At 40.2% G+C, this 15,217-nt stretch overlaps 2 protein-coding genes across 9 annotated transcripts in view; both read left to right on the top strand.

The window, feature by feature from the left end:
• The window catches only part of MB21D2 (Mab-21 domain containing 2), a 101,247-nt gene extending 93,685 nt beyond the window's left edge, over positions 1-7,562 (top strand). For all 8 annotated transcript variants that reach the window (XM_054700441.1, XM_037525289.2, XM_054700443.1 and 5 more), the window contains one exon: positions 4,719-7,562. In XM_054700441.1, the coding sequence (XP_054556416.1) occupies positions 4,719-5,983 (1,265 nt within the window). In that variant the 3' untranslated portion in view covers positions 5,984-7,562. The remainder of the gene's footprint in view (positions 1-4,718) is intronic.
• Positions 1-15,217, top strand: part of FGF12 (fibroblast growth factor 12) — a 638,738-nt gene that overhangs the window by 92,970 nt on the left and 530,551 nt on the right. The window lies entirely within an intron of this gene.

Genomic DNA, 15,217 nt, shown 5'->3' with positions numbered 1-15,217 from the left:
TGTATCAATTCAGAGATGGCACTTGTTGGAACTGGATGCTACAGCCAAAGTGTACAGTTGAATTATTTTCCCCTCCTCTGTCTTTTTCCCTCTCAGCCCCTGACTGTTTTAGTTGCTTGGCAACCCATCTGCCATGATAGCTGATGTCAGCTCATTTTCACTTAAACTTAGCCCAGGAAAGTTTTCAAGGAGTACATTTGAGTTGGTATAATGCTGGGGAAGACTCCAGTTCCTGATACCAAATCATTTCTAAAACTGCAGGCTAATGGGCTCAGGCAGGCTGTATGTAAATGTGGATATCACAAGGGATTAGTTTACTGGAACACTGTAGCCTTAGGGACTTTGTTTCTAACTTCTAGGAGCTTGGCAAATGAGCCTGGGCAGTATTATCTCTGCCTGAAGTTCTCTGTGTACTTTAAAGGAATAAGAAGTGACAAAAATTACCCTAATTCCTGAATATTGGAATGTAGCCAAATACTTTAGATGCATCTTTGGAAAGAAGGACCAAGTAAATGAATTAAGTTCCAAACGAGAGGAAAGAGGAAAAGAGGAATTTCTGTGTGTGTGTGCGCGCGCTATGTACGTGTATGTATGTGTATGTGTAGATACACATACATACACATAAGCAAAAATTCATTAAAACGCCTTTAATCCAGGGCCTCCCCAGTGGCGCAGCGGTTGAGCGCTGGGTTGTGAAGCTACCCGCACCCTCTGCAGCGCCGGTTCGATCCCCGGCTGCTCCCCGGCCACGGGAGGAGGGTCCCACATGGCGCGCAGACCTCTCCTGCCGCCCGCTGCTCCCCTCAGCAGTGTACTTCTGTCCTTCTGCCTGTTCTGCTCCCCGCTCTGGCTCTGGTGAATTCTGTCACCCTCCTGCGCTTCTGACTGTATCCAGTGCTTGTATAAAATAAATAAAAGAAATCTTAAAAAAAAAAAAAAGTTATAAAAAAAAATCCTTTAATCCAGCAGAGGGCAGGAGGGAGTTTTAGCTATGGCTATCCAAATACCTATGACTATCCAAAAACATTGGGACAATCACAGGCAAAATTTAGTGGCACTTTTATCAACAAATTATTCCCATACTGTTAATGCACAATTTGTTCTGGTTGCATAGACAGTCCTTGCTAGTATGCTCAGATTCTGCCTAGGACAGAAGGATGTATAGAAGTCTGAATTATTTGTGCCTCAGAGGGCACAGCAGCTTGGTAACCAATAACAGTACCCATCTAGTTGATTCAGGTCTTCTTTACTCATCTCCCCACAGCACCTTAATTTTCCCATGCATATTTATAGCATTTGAAATCATGATGCGTGAAATATTTCATTATCAATTATTTCTCTGTGAATGTCACTGGACCTATATATGGATGTATAAAATAGTGAAAATGTTTTCAACAACTCACTCTGGATTCTGAGAAGTCATTCTGATCCTTTTGTAGGCACAGTGAAAACTTGGGATAGTAGTGTTTATTGTTTTGTAAAGAAAAAGTTAATAATGAAATGTGACAATACAGAAATGAATCTTTGTCTTTGTGCTTATGATAACGTCCATGGTTGCTCAATTTGGCTGTTAAAAAGCAAAGCCAATTTTCCATGTCATATTTGTAGTGAAGACTGCATTAGATGGGGGTTCGTTAGGAAAAGTTTCCTGCAGTGGAGTAAGGATATTTATTAAAGAGTACCTTGGGATTAGCACAGATGGAAGGGATGGGGAGAAGCAGGGTCAAATAAAGGGAGAAGTCAGGGTTCCTTGAAGGCTCAGCGTCAGTCTCAGCTGAACTGACCCTACTGGGAACCCTGTATTCAAATGATTTTTCAGAGTACCCCATACTAGGGCATTCCAAATTTACCAGCTGTAGGGTGTGTACCTTCCTCCACCCCACCAACCTGACCATAGGATATGGCCTGGCTGAGGTGTCTGTTTGCAGCCAAGAGCTTCCTTAAGGCATTGTGCTAACAGCACTGCTAGCAGCTGAGATAAGAAGCTCTCAATGGAAGAGGGATGCAGATGGTACAGGTAGTATTAGAAACAGCTCAAGCTGTCAGGTATGCTGGATTCTCATGCTGATGAATTTAACTTCGAATAACTTATTGATAACCTTAAAACAAAGGTGATAGCCTGCTATATTCCCATCTGTATGGAAGGAAATGCTACTAAATAAAAGATTTTATCATGAGTAGTATTGTTTGGAAAATAGGATTTTAAAGAATTTTTATACATGAGTGTTAAATTCTGAAGTATATAAATAGTACAAACACATAAACATCATTTATTTATTTGCATGGGATTGTTCTGTGAATAACAAACTATGTTGACTGAAAGTACTTGCAGTGAATAATGGAATCATGGTTCTTTGTGATCTTTGGAGGGAAATTGTGAAATAAGTCAGAAAGAGTAATGCTGGTAGTTTGTCAGATAATAAAACAATGAACATATAATGAAAGGACAAGAGGCAGGGAAGGTAAAATTTTATATTCATGGACCATTTACATTGTCTTAAGCAGTCTATTTCAACCTCGTTAATTCCATCTCTTCATTCTTTCATAGCTTCAATTGTATGCCTACTGAGTACACACTACTGTGTCTGCTTAGCACCTGCTTGAGACGTGGTTGTCACTCTCAGAGATCTCACAATCTCATAAAAAAATCACATAATATCATCACCATTTGATCAGAAAGGTATAAAATCCAGGAGGGTGTTAAGCTCATGGTACAGGAGATGAGTTCTCTAAAATTTAATTTTTTCTTGAGCTCCACTTATATTATTGGGAATAAATATTGTTAACTGTCTTCTTGAAGACAGGCTCCATTGGCTCACATTTAAAGAAAATATAAAATACTAAAGTGTGAGTAGCCATAGTTTATCAGTTGCTGTTTAAAGAAGAAACAGCTAAGTTAGCCCTCAACTCAATCACATGAGTGTTTTCCTTGAGGACAGCTTTTGTATTTCAGTATAAGCAGGCTTTATGATTACCTTTTCATTCCATTGCACACATTATTAGAAAAGTGGTTGGGGATAAAAAGTGTTAAATTATTGTTAGGATTCAGTAAGATTAATCCATTTTTCTTTTCCACTTATTTCCCATCAAGGATTTTCTGAAGTGAAACTGAATTTTTATTTTTTATTTTATTTTTTTTAAAGATTTTTTATTTATGCAAGCACTGGATACAGTCAGAAGCACGGGAGGGTGAGAAGATTCACCAGAGCCAGAGCGGGGAACAGAACAGGCAGACAAAATACACTGCTGAGGGGAGCAGTGGGTGCAGCAGGAGAGGTCTGTCATGCCATGTGGGTCCCTCGCCAGCGGCCGGGGATCGAACCGGCACTGCAGAGGCTGCGGGCAGCTTTGCAGCCCAGCGCTAAACTGCTCCACCACCAGGGGAGGCCCGAAACTGAATATTTAAATGCTGGTGCATGTCAGTAGAAATCAATGCAATGACAGCTAGTACCACATGATGCCAAGGCTAAGGCTCCAGCAGTTTGACCATATATATAAAGATTTATTTTTATTTATGCATACAAGAACTGCAACGTAGGCCAGGTGTGCAGGCAGGGGCAGGTGAGAGGACTCACCAGAGACAGAGTAGGGAGAAGAACAGGTTGATCTACTAAAATATACTGCTGAGGGGAGCAGCAGGGTGAGACAGGAGAGGTCTGTTGTGCCACATGGGTTGCTCCTTGGCCAAAGATCAAACTCATGCTGCAGTGACTGATGACAGCTTGATAGTGCTGAGACTTTAACCCCTGCACCACCATGGAAGTCCCTATATTTCTTTGTACCACTGAGTGTCAGATCAAGTGTCAACACAGTGGAAAAGGTAAATAACATATTAGTGTGATTATGAAAAGAGTTATGACCTCACTGCTTCCTGTCCACAAGCCACATTAAGAATCACTGGGGAAGAAGAAGGTTTAAGGGCCTCCCCAGTGGCGCAGCAGTTGAGCGCTGGGTTGTGAAGCTGCCTGCAGCCTCTGCAGCTCCGGTTAGATCCCCGGCTGTTCCCTGGACACGGAGGAGGGTCCCACATGGCGCGCAGACCTCTCCTGCCCCCCCACCCCGCTGCTCCCCTCAGCAGTGTACTTCGGTCCTTCTGCCTGCTCTGCTCCCCGCTCTGGCTCTGGTGATGAATTCTCTCACCCTCCCGCACTTCTGACTGTACCCAGTGCTTGTATAAACAAACAAACAAACAAACAAATAAATAAATAGAAAAGAAGAAGGTTTAAGCATGGAGATTCTGGGGGAGGACGAATGCTTTGGCAAGAGAGGAAAAGAGCCTGGCTTTCTATGATGGCTGTAGAGAGGGAGGAGAGGAAAGGGTTGAGGAAAGCTGCAGAGGTTACATAGATAAGATCTGTCAGTGGAAAGGCAAGGAAATGTTGAAGCTTGTTGAAGTCTTGGCCAGGGTGGCGGTATGGATGGTAATGCTCTTAACCAAGGTGATGACTAGAAAAGGAAAGCTGGGTTATGATTAAAAAATGATACTGCTTTCACCATGAGGGAAACATCTATTTTAATTGTTCCCCTTGGAAAAGGGTGGATTCTGGCACTGACAGGAAAGGACACAGAGAAATTGGCTGGGCGTGGGCAGCAGTCTGAGATGTGATTTTGAACTGAGAATGAATAGTGTCTCTTGGAAAGTCAGTACATCCTATACGGATGCTTGAGCCTCTGGTGTTTCTGCTCTTTATGTCAGTGCTTTCTCTTTCCGTTCCTAGGAATGGTGCAAAAGCTGGACCAAAAACTTCCAGTAGCCAACGAGTACCTGTTGCTCTCGGGAGGAGTCCGGGAAGGTGTGGTGGACCTGGACTTGGATGAGCTTAACGTCTATGCCCGGGGGACCGACTATGACATGGACTTCACCCTCCTGGTGCCAGCCCTTAAGCTGCATGACCGTAACCAGCCTGTGACCCTGGACATGCGCCACTCAGCCTTGTGCCACTCTTGGCTGAGCCTGCGGCTCTTTGACGAGGGCACAATCAGTAAATGGAAAGACTGCTGCACCATTGTGGATCACATCAACGGCGCCACCAACTACTTCTTCTCCCCAACCAAAGTAGCCGGCTGGTTCTATGACTCCATCAGCATCGTCCTCTCGGAGATACAGAAGAAGCCCCAGCGAGGCATGCCAAAGGTGGAAAAGGTGGAAAAGAATGGGACCATCATCTCCATCATTCTGGGCGTGGGGAGCAGTCGCATGTTGTACGACATTGTCCCTGTGGTGTCTTTCAAAGGTTGGCCGGCAGTGGCCCAGAGCTGGCTCATGGAGAACCACTTTTGGGACGGGAAGATCACCGAGGAAGAGGTCATCAGTGGGTTTTACTTGGTGCCTGCCTGCTCCTACAAGGGGAAGAAGGACAATGAATGGCGACTGTCCTTTGCCAGGAGCGAGGTGCAGTTGAAGAAGTGCATCTCCAGCAGCCTCATGCAGGCCTACCAGGCCTGCAAAGCCATCATCATCAAACTCCTGTCGCGGCCCAAGGCCATTAGCCCCTACCACCTGCGGAGCATGATGCTCTGGGCCTGCGACAGACTGCCTGCCAATTACCTGGCTCAAGAAGACTATGCAGCCCATTTTTTACTGGGCCTCATTGATGACCTGCAGCACTGTCTGGTCAACAAGATGTGCCCCAATTATTTCATCCCTCAGTGCAACATGCTGGAGCACCTGTCGGAGGAGACGGTCATGCTCCACGCGCGGAAGCTCTCCTCCGTCCGCTCAGACCCCGCGGAGCACTTACGCACCGCCATTGAGCACGTCAAGGCTGCCAACCGGCTGACGCTGGAGCTCCAGAGGCGAGGGAGCACCACCAGCATCCCCTCCCCGCAGTCGGACGGCGGGGACCCCAACCAGCCCGATGACCGTTTGGCCAAAAAACTGCAGCAGCTAGTGACTGAGAACCCGGGAAAGTCCATCTCTGTCTTTATTAACCCCGATGATGTCACCAGGCCCCATTTCAGAATTGATGATAAATTTTTCTGAGCGTTTGCTGTCTCATCTCCCCCTCCCCACCCTGAAACTCTCTTGTGTAGTGTGGTTTGTGATGCTGTCTTTCCGTTTTTTACATATCCAGCCTCGATTGGATCTGTTAAGAACACATTTTAAGTTTCCTGGTTCTGCAGGATGGCGCAGGCTCTGAAACAGTATATTACTATTTCATATTCTGCCGCGGATTTTGTTGTTTACTTTTTGTGGTTATTGTCACATGGTTTGTTGGGGTTTTTTTTGTTGTTGTTGTTTGCTTGTTTTTCAGTTTAAGGAGAACTTGAGCCATAGATCAAAATGTCCATGAATTCTCTTCTTTTTTCTGTTTCATATTTTGAGCAAACTTGTTATTGGGGATGGGGAAACAATCTCTTTCTGACACTAAGGAGGATATTACTTTTTTTTTTTATTTTTTTTTTAATAAGCTTTCATCTCTACAGGTATTTGAGAGTCACCTGAACCTGGGAACTACCTGGTGTGTTAGCTGGATGTCTTTCTTATGACCAGTGGCCTGAGTAGTTTTCCCCTGTCTAGCAAACGATGTAGACTTTGCAAGTGAGAATGCTACCAATTTGTGTTTTGGAGCAACTTCATTGAATGTAATTGTCCTCAAATCAGAACTTTAGATGGTTTGGAGGGTGTGTCTGACAACTTTCCAAACAGAATTAAGGTTTCCAAATGGTAGATTTAATGTGTGTAATTATTTGAAGCCTTATTTAAATCTTATTAAAGAACATACCATTATAATTGTTATTTGCACTAATGAAATCTTTACCATTATCAGAGTTCTAATGTGTGTGTTTCAATACAAATTGACACCCACTGTTGAAATGTCATTTTTCATTTAGCCCACCCTCTCAATCAACTGAACAATTCTTTGCATTTATTTAGTTCTCCTTTAATTGTGGGGTCCTGTTTTGCCCTCCTTGATATTCCTGGTTCCTGTCTTACTGGGAGAAGTGTTTAAAGCTTTATACCTGCTAAGAGACTTTATCTGAAGCTGGGGAAAATACCTCCTTGATAAAGTTGGTGTCTTTGTATGTGTTTCTTTTGGGGTTATAGAAATCGGCTTGTTTGTAAAGTCTCTTTGCTTCTACTGAAAGTTTTGAGGAAAATTGGCAGGGAGGATTTATAATCCCCAAATAGAAGATACCAGACCTATTCAAAAAGAGATTTTGCTATAGAGCAGGAACCAGGAAGACTGGGTGGCAGCCTTGGTGTAGAGGTGTCCTGTGTCCATGAATGAAATTATTTGCCAGTCCAGGTGCCACAAGGCATTGGCTCCCTGTTTTGGTATAGACTCATGGCACCAGGTGGTGTTTGAGAGGTTAGGGGATGTGCCAATCTCTCAATGGATGACCATGATGTCTATTATTGGAAAGGCCAAGCAACATTTTGGTTTTGGTTTTGAATGTCCAGACTCCCAGGTAAGATTTTGGCCAATTAAATTTAGACATATGCTGTCTTGGGTTTTTGCATGGGAATTAATGTAATGTTTATAAATGAAAATGAAATCATTCAACCATCTTACGTCAAACACAGAAATAATGATAATAAAAGAAAAGTACTGGCCTTGGAATTGTGTTGTTATTGTTAGTTTTTAAACTGGAAATTATTTTCTTATTTGTAATAATACCAGTAATTTTCAGAAAAGTATTGCTTTGGGTTTGCTGTTGTCTCTCGGATCAAATAATCCATGTAGTGAACATGCGGTTTTCATTTTCCCTTTCCCTACTTTTCCTACCAGTATCTGCCTATCCTCCACATAACCTATGTCCTTTTCTGGAAATGACTTCATCACTAGTACCATAAGCACATCCTGATTGGTATGAACCAAGGGACACAACCATCTCCCTCACCACCATCATTAATTAGGGATTGACATGTGATATAAGCCTCTCCAATCAGGGTCATACACAGGATTCTAGCTTGGAATATTGGACATAAGCATGCTCTGTGCCTATGGAAGAAGCAGCACTTGACCACTGTAGCTCTAACAGCTGTCATGTAATCACGACTAGAACAACCTTAGGATGAAACTTAGATTGGGTGATAACTATGGGGAAATGAAGAATAAACATGAACCTCCAGATAGCAGCCTCCCCCATTCTCAAATCCACTCCCACTGGACTTTCTAGTGAAATGAGTCAACACTTAATTCTTTTAGCAGAAGTGAATTTAGCCCAATTCATCAAAGTCAAAATACTCAAATTGGTATACTAAATTATTTCCATGCATTTAAACTACTCCAGTTGATGTGTCTCTTTGGGGGATGCTATCTGTTTTATGCTATCTGTTTTCAAGTCATTCCAAAGAATAATAGCCCCTAGAGCTGATAAATATGCACCTGGTGAAATCTGTTAAAATTTTGTATACTGTGATCATTTTGTTAAACTGCCTAGGTTAAAAGAAAAAAGTTATAATCCACTAAAGTAGCAAGCATATTCAAAGGCATTGTTTCTCTTAAAAGTCAACTGTAAATTGCCATAGCTGTCTTAGTTAGCATCACAAATACAATTAATAACATTTACAATATTTAAAAAATTGTGTTTGCAACACATTGCATCAGTATACAAAGAACCTACTTTCAGTGATCCTCTTGACATATTTTTTTTTTTGCTACCTGTAGTACCAGAGAAGAATACTTCACAAATTCTTAATTTAAACTTTATTTTAAAAGCCTAGGTGGCGCAGCGGTTGAGCGCTGGGTTGCGAAGCTGCCTGCAGCCTCTGCAGCGCTGGTTCGATCCCCGGCTGCTCCCCGGACACCGGAGGAGGGTCCCACATGGCACGCAGACCTCTCCTGCCGCCCGCTGCTCCCCTCAGCAGTGTACTTCGGTCCTTCTGCCTGCTCTGCTCCCCGCTCTGGTTCTGGTGAATTCTCACACCCTCCCGTGCTTCTGACTGTACCCAGTGCTTGTATAAATAAATAAATAAATCTTTAAAAAAAAAAAAAAAAGCCTAGGGTTAAAACTTTCTAATTCTGAAATTCGTTACCAGCACTATAAACCTAGGTCAGACATCATTGAAAATGAGTAGAAAGGGGGTACTTTCTGGTCTGGAACATCAGTAAAACATTGAATTATTAATCTTTTACCCTTCTGAAATTCAGAACTGGTTAAAATCACTTCTGTTTCAAGTACAGTATAAAATGTTTAAGACTGGAGTCATAATTTTGGCATTACTTATAGCTGATTGTGTGTGTGTGTCTGAATTTATAAGCTTTAACTCAACAGGGCTTCACCTATTTAAAGAGTAGATTATTAACTACTTTATGCCTTTCTTATCTGAAATGGAACATTTGAAAATGCAAATTAAAGACTGGGTTCAGAGTAGATGGAGTTAGGACCAAACATTTTGAAAATACAAATATCCCTGCAAGGAAAATGAGAGGTAGGCATATGTAGTTAATTGTACTTTCAGGTAGAGAGGTGAGGAAGATGCAAGGAGGCTTCTGGGGCTAATTAAAAAGTATCTGGTGACTTCACCCCTCCCCTCACACAGACACACACATACTTGCTTTTATATATCAATTGGAGGTTCCTTTGGAGTGATTATTTTGTTGCACTTCCTGGCAGGAGTAAGCCCATTGGTGAAGTGATGATTATTTTGTATCAGATCTTTACCTAGCTGAGAAAAAATCCCAGCCTTAGATGGGATTGTTGGGGCAGATAAGGAATCTTGTGCTTATCAGAAGCCTCTGTAGGTGCTTCTGGAGATTCTGCTGTTCCAGAGCTCTGCAGTGATCTTTGGGGAAGTACCTGATCTTCTATCTTGATAGCTCTCTTCAGAATCTCTTGTCCAATGGTTTGCTAGTATGGCAATTTCACTTCCTAGCTGAACATTGTTAGCAATGAAGGAAAGACATATTTCTTTTTTTTTTTTTAAGATTTATTTTCATTTATACAAGAGCTGGGGTACAGGCCAGAGTCGTGTAGGGTGGGAGGATTCACCAGAGACAGAGTGGGGAACAGAACAGGCAGACGGACTGAAGACACTGCTGTGGGGAGCAGCGGGCGAGACAGGAGAGGTCTGCTGAGCCATGTGGGTTTCTCCCTGGCCAGCCGGGAATCAAACCCACGCTGCAGAGGCTCTGGACAGCTTCATAGAGCTGCGCTCAACCTGCTATGCCACCGGGGAGGCCCCAGAATATCTTTTAAACTCACTGCACCAGCACAGGTAATGGCACAGAGTGCATCCATTAACTACCTGATGGCATGAGTTTTTGTGCTAGATGCTTTATATGTATGAACCTATTTAAGTATTACAATGACTCCAAACATTTAAACAAATCAAGACTCAGATGATTTGTTCAAAGTTCCATAGACAATTAAGTGGTAGGACAGAGGCAACATTTGAACATACTTATTTAAAAAATTAAGAAATTTTACCATGACGTTTTGTCTCTAATATTAGAATGTAGTATTATTTAGGATAAGTTCCACTATATACAATTATAGAGGACCAGTATTTAGGTAGGAAATAAAGCACTAAATGGCAGAATCTGGAGGAAACTTTCTTGCAGATTTTTCATCAGTTTATAGATTACCGATAAAGAGTTAATTTTCTGACATGGACAAATCATGATAGGAAAGAGGTGGAAAATTTCTGGCTTGGTTAGGAAATAGACCAAATGACTCTCATTTCAATTCCCAAGTTCAAAGGTATCAACAATAGAAGAAATGTTATTAGCAATACATTAATATTTTTTTCATACGGAGAAAATTATTAATCTTTGAAAAGGTAAACTATTTAGCTCAGAACTTAGTTATATTTAAAAAATTGACTGCAAATGACGGGTAACCAGGAGCTCAAATAGATCTTTCAGCTGGATTGATATAAAATTGAAATAACACATAAATCAAGTATCTTATACTTTTAAAACATTTCAGTATTATATGTTCTTTGATGTGATAACATTTTTCAAAATTCCTGGTCCATTTATTAAAACATTGGTTGATTAAACCCACATTCACATCTTTACCACATTTTATAAATCTGTACACTTACTGCATTTATTTTTAAACTGTGTATTACTATCAATACATCTCTTAAACCAGCTTTCATAACCTATCATCAAATTAAAGGCTGAGGTGATTTTAATGATGACTTAAGGAACCAAGGCACCAGGTGACATCCTTAGTTATGACAATGAAAAGTGTCTTGAGATTAGCTGAAATTAATTTCTGATCCTAGCCCTGGACACAGCCTATGCTTGGTGGACTGAAACAAATATCTGTCATCATATGCCAAACTCTTCCTTCTTTATGACTATAATATAAAGAAGTTTACATTTCACATGCTAATAAGTAATTAAAATTGAATATATCCAATCTTCTGTGACCATAGGCACAAGATATGTACAGCTTGCGGAAATTCACTAAACAACTGTACTCTGAAGAGGACCCTCTTGAAGCAAGAATATTCTTTATATCAAACAGAGACAATTGGCACAAATAGAGCACTACATAATGAGCCTAGTCCCCAAAATTCACTTAGTTCTGATAAGAGCATGTGGCTCTGGACAAACTCGTTCCCTTTGCTGGCTCTTGTTTGCTCTTCTCATTTGTAAATTGAGAAGTGAGTTGTGAGCTGTGTGATCTCTAAGGACCCCATCACATAGACTTGTTGACTGTAGAGGGAGAATAAACACACAAAGCTAGAAGCTGGACACAAGGGAAGATTAATCTATAACAAGTTATGACAGGTAAATGGGATTTGAAGACACATGCTGTGTCTTTAGATGAACTGAGGTGGATGGAAATATTAATAGCAGGGAGAGCTCAGATAGGCTGGATACTGAGAGGACATTGCTTTTGCCTATTTTGTTCTCTTTTTTCATTCACTCCAGGATGGCATCATTGTTCTGATTGCTCCCCGAGGCTGGCCTTGAGGTCGTAGTTAGAACTCTCTCTGTGCCCTCTGCACAGCTGTGCTTTGGCATTTTATAAAGTTATTCCTCACAAAAGGATTCTGTTAGAAAATTGAAAGCTTTTTTGACTCTTAGATTGCTAAATATAGCTCGAGTATTAACCTTGGCTAATGCACACATTAGTTTTGTTCCTTTTATTGGTAGGAGAATTCTGAGAGAAATAACATTATTTGGGGATTTGTGTGACAAGCAGGTAAGACCAGACAAGGCGTATCATCATCTTAAATTGATCTCTACCTATCATATGTTCATCTCGTGCAGAAATTTTGGGGGTAATATTTCTCACAATCCGATGACTCAGACAAGATCATGGTATGACTCCAGCCAGCGAAATCTTTTTCTTCCTGACTGACCCTGTATTCATCTTGTGTCTTTTTATGCTAGTTGCATGGAGAAAAATCACAGCAATGTGTCCTGGAGAATAGAACAAAGCAACATAGCCCAAGGGTGGATTCTCATCTTCACCTTGAAAGTCCTGGCCTAGATCTCAAATCTTGACATTGACTGCTGAGAGGATTGAGTTTTATATCCAGATTCAAATCTCTATATTGTTTTTAACAATGGGTAAATGTAGGATATTGAATAGTCCCAGGTTACTACATGAAATTTTGTTTTCTATCTCCTACCTGCAGTCTTTCAATAAAAATAACCTCATGTTGAACCTCTCAGTGGACTGTTAGATAGCCTTCCCACTTTCCAATTATTTGTTAGAAATCGCTGTCTTCTAAGTTTTCTTACCAGCCAACCAAAAATATTTTGACATACTTTCTGAGGTTTTTATTGTCAACATTGCAGGTATCAGGGGATTTTGAAAATAAATTTAGAGACTGTGCTTTTTCAAACTATTCAGCCTCATAATTCCAAAATGCCATCAGACAACCTCCCCCCATCAAATATCATTTATCTACCTGGAAGAACAAGTAGATATTGTGGGGTTTTTCCAAGTTTCTGCTTTCTAAATTGATCTCAGAGAAGAATCTGCTTCACAGGGGGGAGAAGGAATGATTTAAGAATAAATATATTGATCCACAGATTTTGTTCATGTCTTGAATTTTCCAAGGTGGAGAGGGTTTCATGAAGGTCTAGTGAAATTGATACTAGTTATTCACATAATAGTTATGTAGGTCATGCTACTATTGATTTGGTCAAGATGAGTGGTATATACACCATGATTTTATATATATATATATACACATACTAATGCATCTATAAAAAAGATGAACTTTTTCCATTTTCAACAATATGGATAGCAATGGAGAGATTACACTAAGCAAAATAAAAAGGAGAAAGACAAATACCAGATGGTTTTTCTCACCATGTGGGATATACAGAAACAAAACAAAGGGCCAGATAAAACCAAAGCCTGCCAGAGGGAGGGGTCCAATGGCCTATGGTGGAGGACTACAGATGCCTTGGTGGTGGGTATGGTATGGAAACAAGTTTACATCTGAGGAGCTGTGATCTTGTAACTCTGAATCATATATAGTGTTGTAAACCACTGTTACCTTAATCTAAAAAAAAAAAAAAAAGACTTTTGGGAAGATCCTGTGTAAATGTCTGTGTCTGCTTACCTTCTTTTACTCCCCTTCCCACTAGGAAGGGCCTGGGGTTTAAGTGGGGTAGGGGGAGTTTGGTAAAATTAAAAACTATGTGATATAGTGCCTACCCATAGCAATTATGTTGGTTTTTGAAAGAAGCCAATTCTTCCTGAGTCAGTTATTCATATTAGGATCAGGTGGAAAGGCCAAGGGTTCTCTCTGGTCCAGAATGTAGCCCCATATGAGTAGGATATCTGCTTCTTCACTTTAGCTGAGAAAAATTAGCCCTTGTAGAGCTTCTTGACCGCAGATTTTCTCCTTCCTTCTTGTCAGAGGATTATTTTCTTTTGTCCCTTTCCTCATTTGTCTTTAATTTCTTTGCCCTTCTGTGGTGGTTTAAGGGATTTGATCATGCTCTCTGGTGCTGCTTCCTCATTGTCAAGCAAATAGTCATTGATTTTGCCCCCCTCTTCCTGTGCTTTCTATTTTAGAGGTAACTGGACCACTACTTCCAGGTTAGTCTGCAGTGAGGATGCTGTGCTCTCTCCCTGTGCTCCCTGCCCGGGTCCAATTTTCACCATCCTTGGCATCTCTTCTTCAGATATATATATATAATTGGGGGCAATGGCGTTTCCTGATTTTGTTTCAGAAGAGATTTTCTTTTTTTGTTCTTCAATTGCTCCTTTCAACTAATCACTAAAAATGTGTGCAAAGATATCTTTACTTCACCATTGTGTGATTCTTCAGCTGTTGTTTTTTTTTTTTAATAAACAGAAGTATTAAGATATTTTTTAACTTGAAATCTAATTCTTTCATTTGTGATAACAGATTTTAAAGATTATAGGAAAGTTCACATTTATACTTCCCTTTTATGTTTATTTTGTATATCAAAAAAAGGTAATTCCTTAATCCTACTGGAGTTTGTTTATGAAAATCTTAAATGTCTAATTTACTTAGTTTTATGAATGGATGGATGGTTGATCATTTCCCCCTATCAGTTGTTTAAATCTATCCTTTCATCACTTATATAATGCCACACAATGTATTAAATTCTGACATGGAGCTCAACATACTATTTCATTCCAATCATCTGTCAGTCTTCTTCTGTTTCAAGTCCACAATATCTTAATTATTATATCTTGAATATATGTATCATTATATGAGAGAATGAGTTTACCTCACTCTCTGTATTTTCCCAAAATTTATCTTAGCTATCCCAGATATTTTGGAGGCATTTTGTTAAAATAATTAATTGATATTTTGTACCCTCAAGGTTTGGTTTAGAATCACAGAATTCATTTCCACAGTTCCCATAAATATTATTTTCCATTATATAGTTTCTTAATAGTTACTATGGCTATAGAGAAAAATTTAACATCAAGAAAAAGCCCTTTTTTGTGAAACTAATGAAATGATTGTCATTAAAAATTCATTTAAAGAGTTTATTTATTTATTTAATTTATTTTTGCCCTGAAATAATTCTTTATTTATTTTTTATTTTTTTACATGGAATTTCCTTCACCAATGCACCCCTGCACCATCACCTCAGTCCCCTGTTTTCCTTCCTCCCTCCCTCTGATCCCTCTCCCTCCTTCTCCCCTACAATATGTCTCTGATTTATAATTGTCTGTTTTTGCTTTGCTGTGTTTTGTACTGTTATTATTTTTTTACACTGATGTCTTATGCACAAAAAATCAACTCAAAATGGATAAAAGACCTGGACATAAGACCTGAGACCATAAAATATATAGAAGAAAATAT

Source organism: Talpa occidentalis, unplaced genomic scaffold, assembly GCF_014898055.3.
Source record: "Talpa occidentalis isolate TD23 unplaced genomic scaffold, MPIMG_talOcc4v2.1 talOcc4.4, whole genome shotgun sequence".
NCBI lineage: Eukaryota > Metazoa > Chordata > Mammalia > Eulipotyphla > Talpidae > Talpa > Talpa occidentalis.
This window is presented reverse-complemented; position numbering and strand designations above follow the sequence as displayed.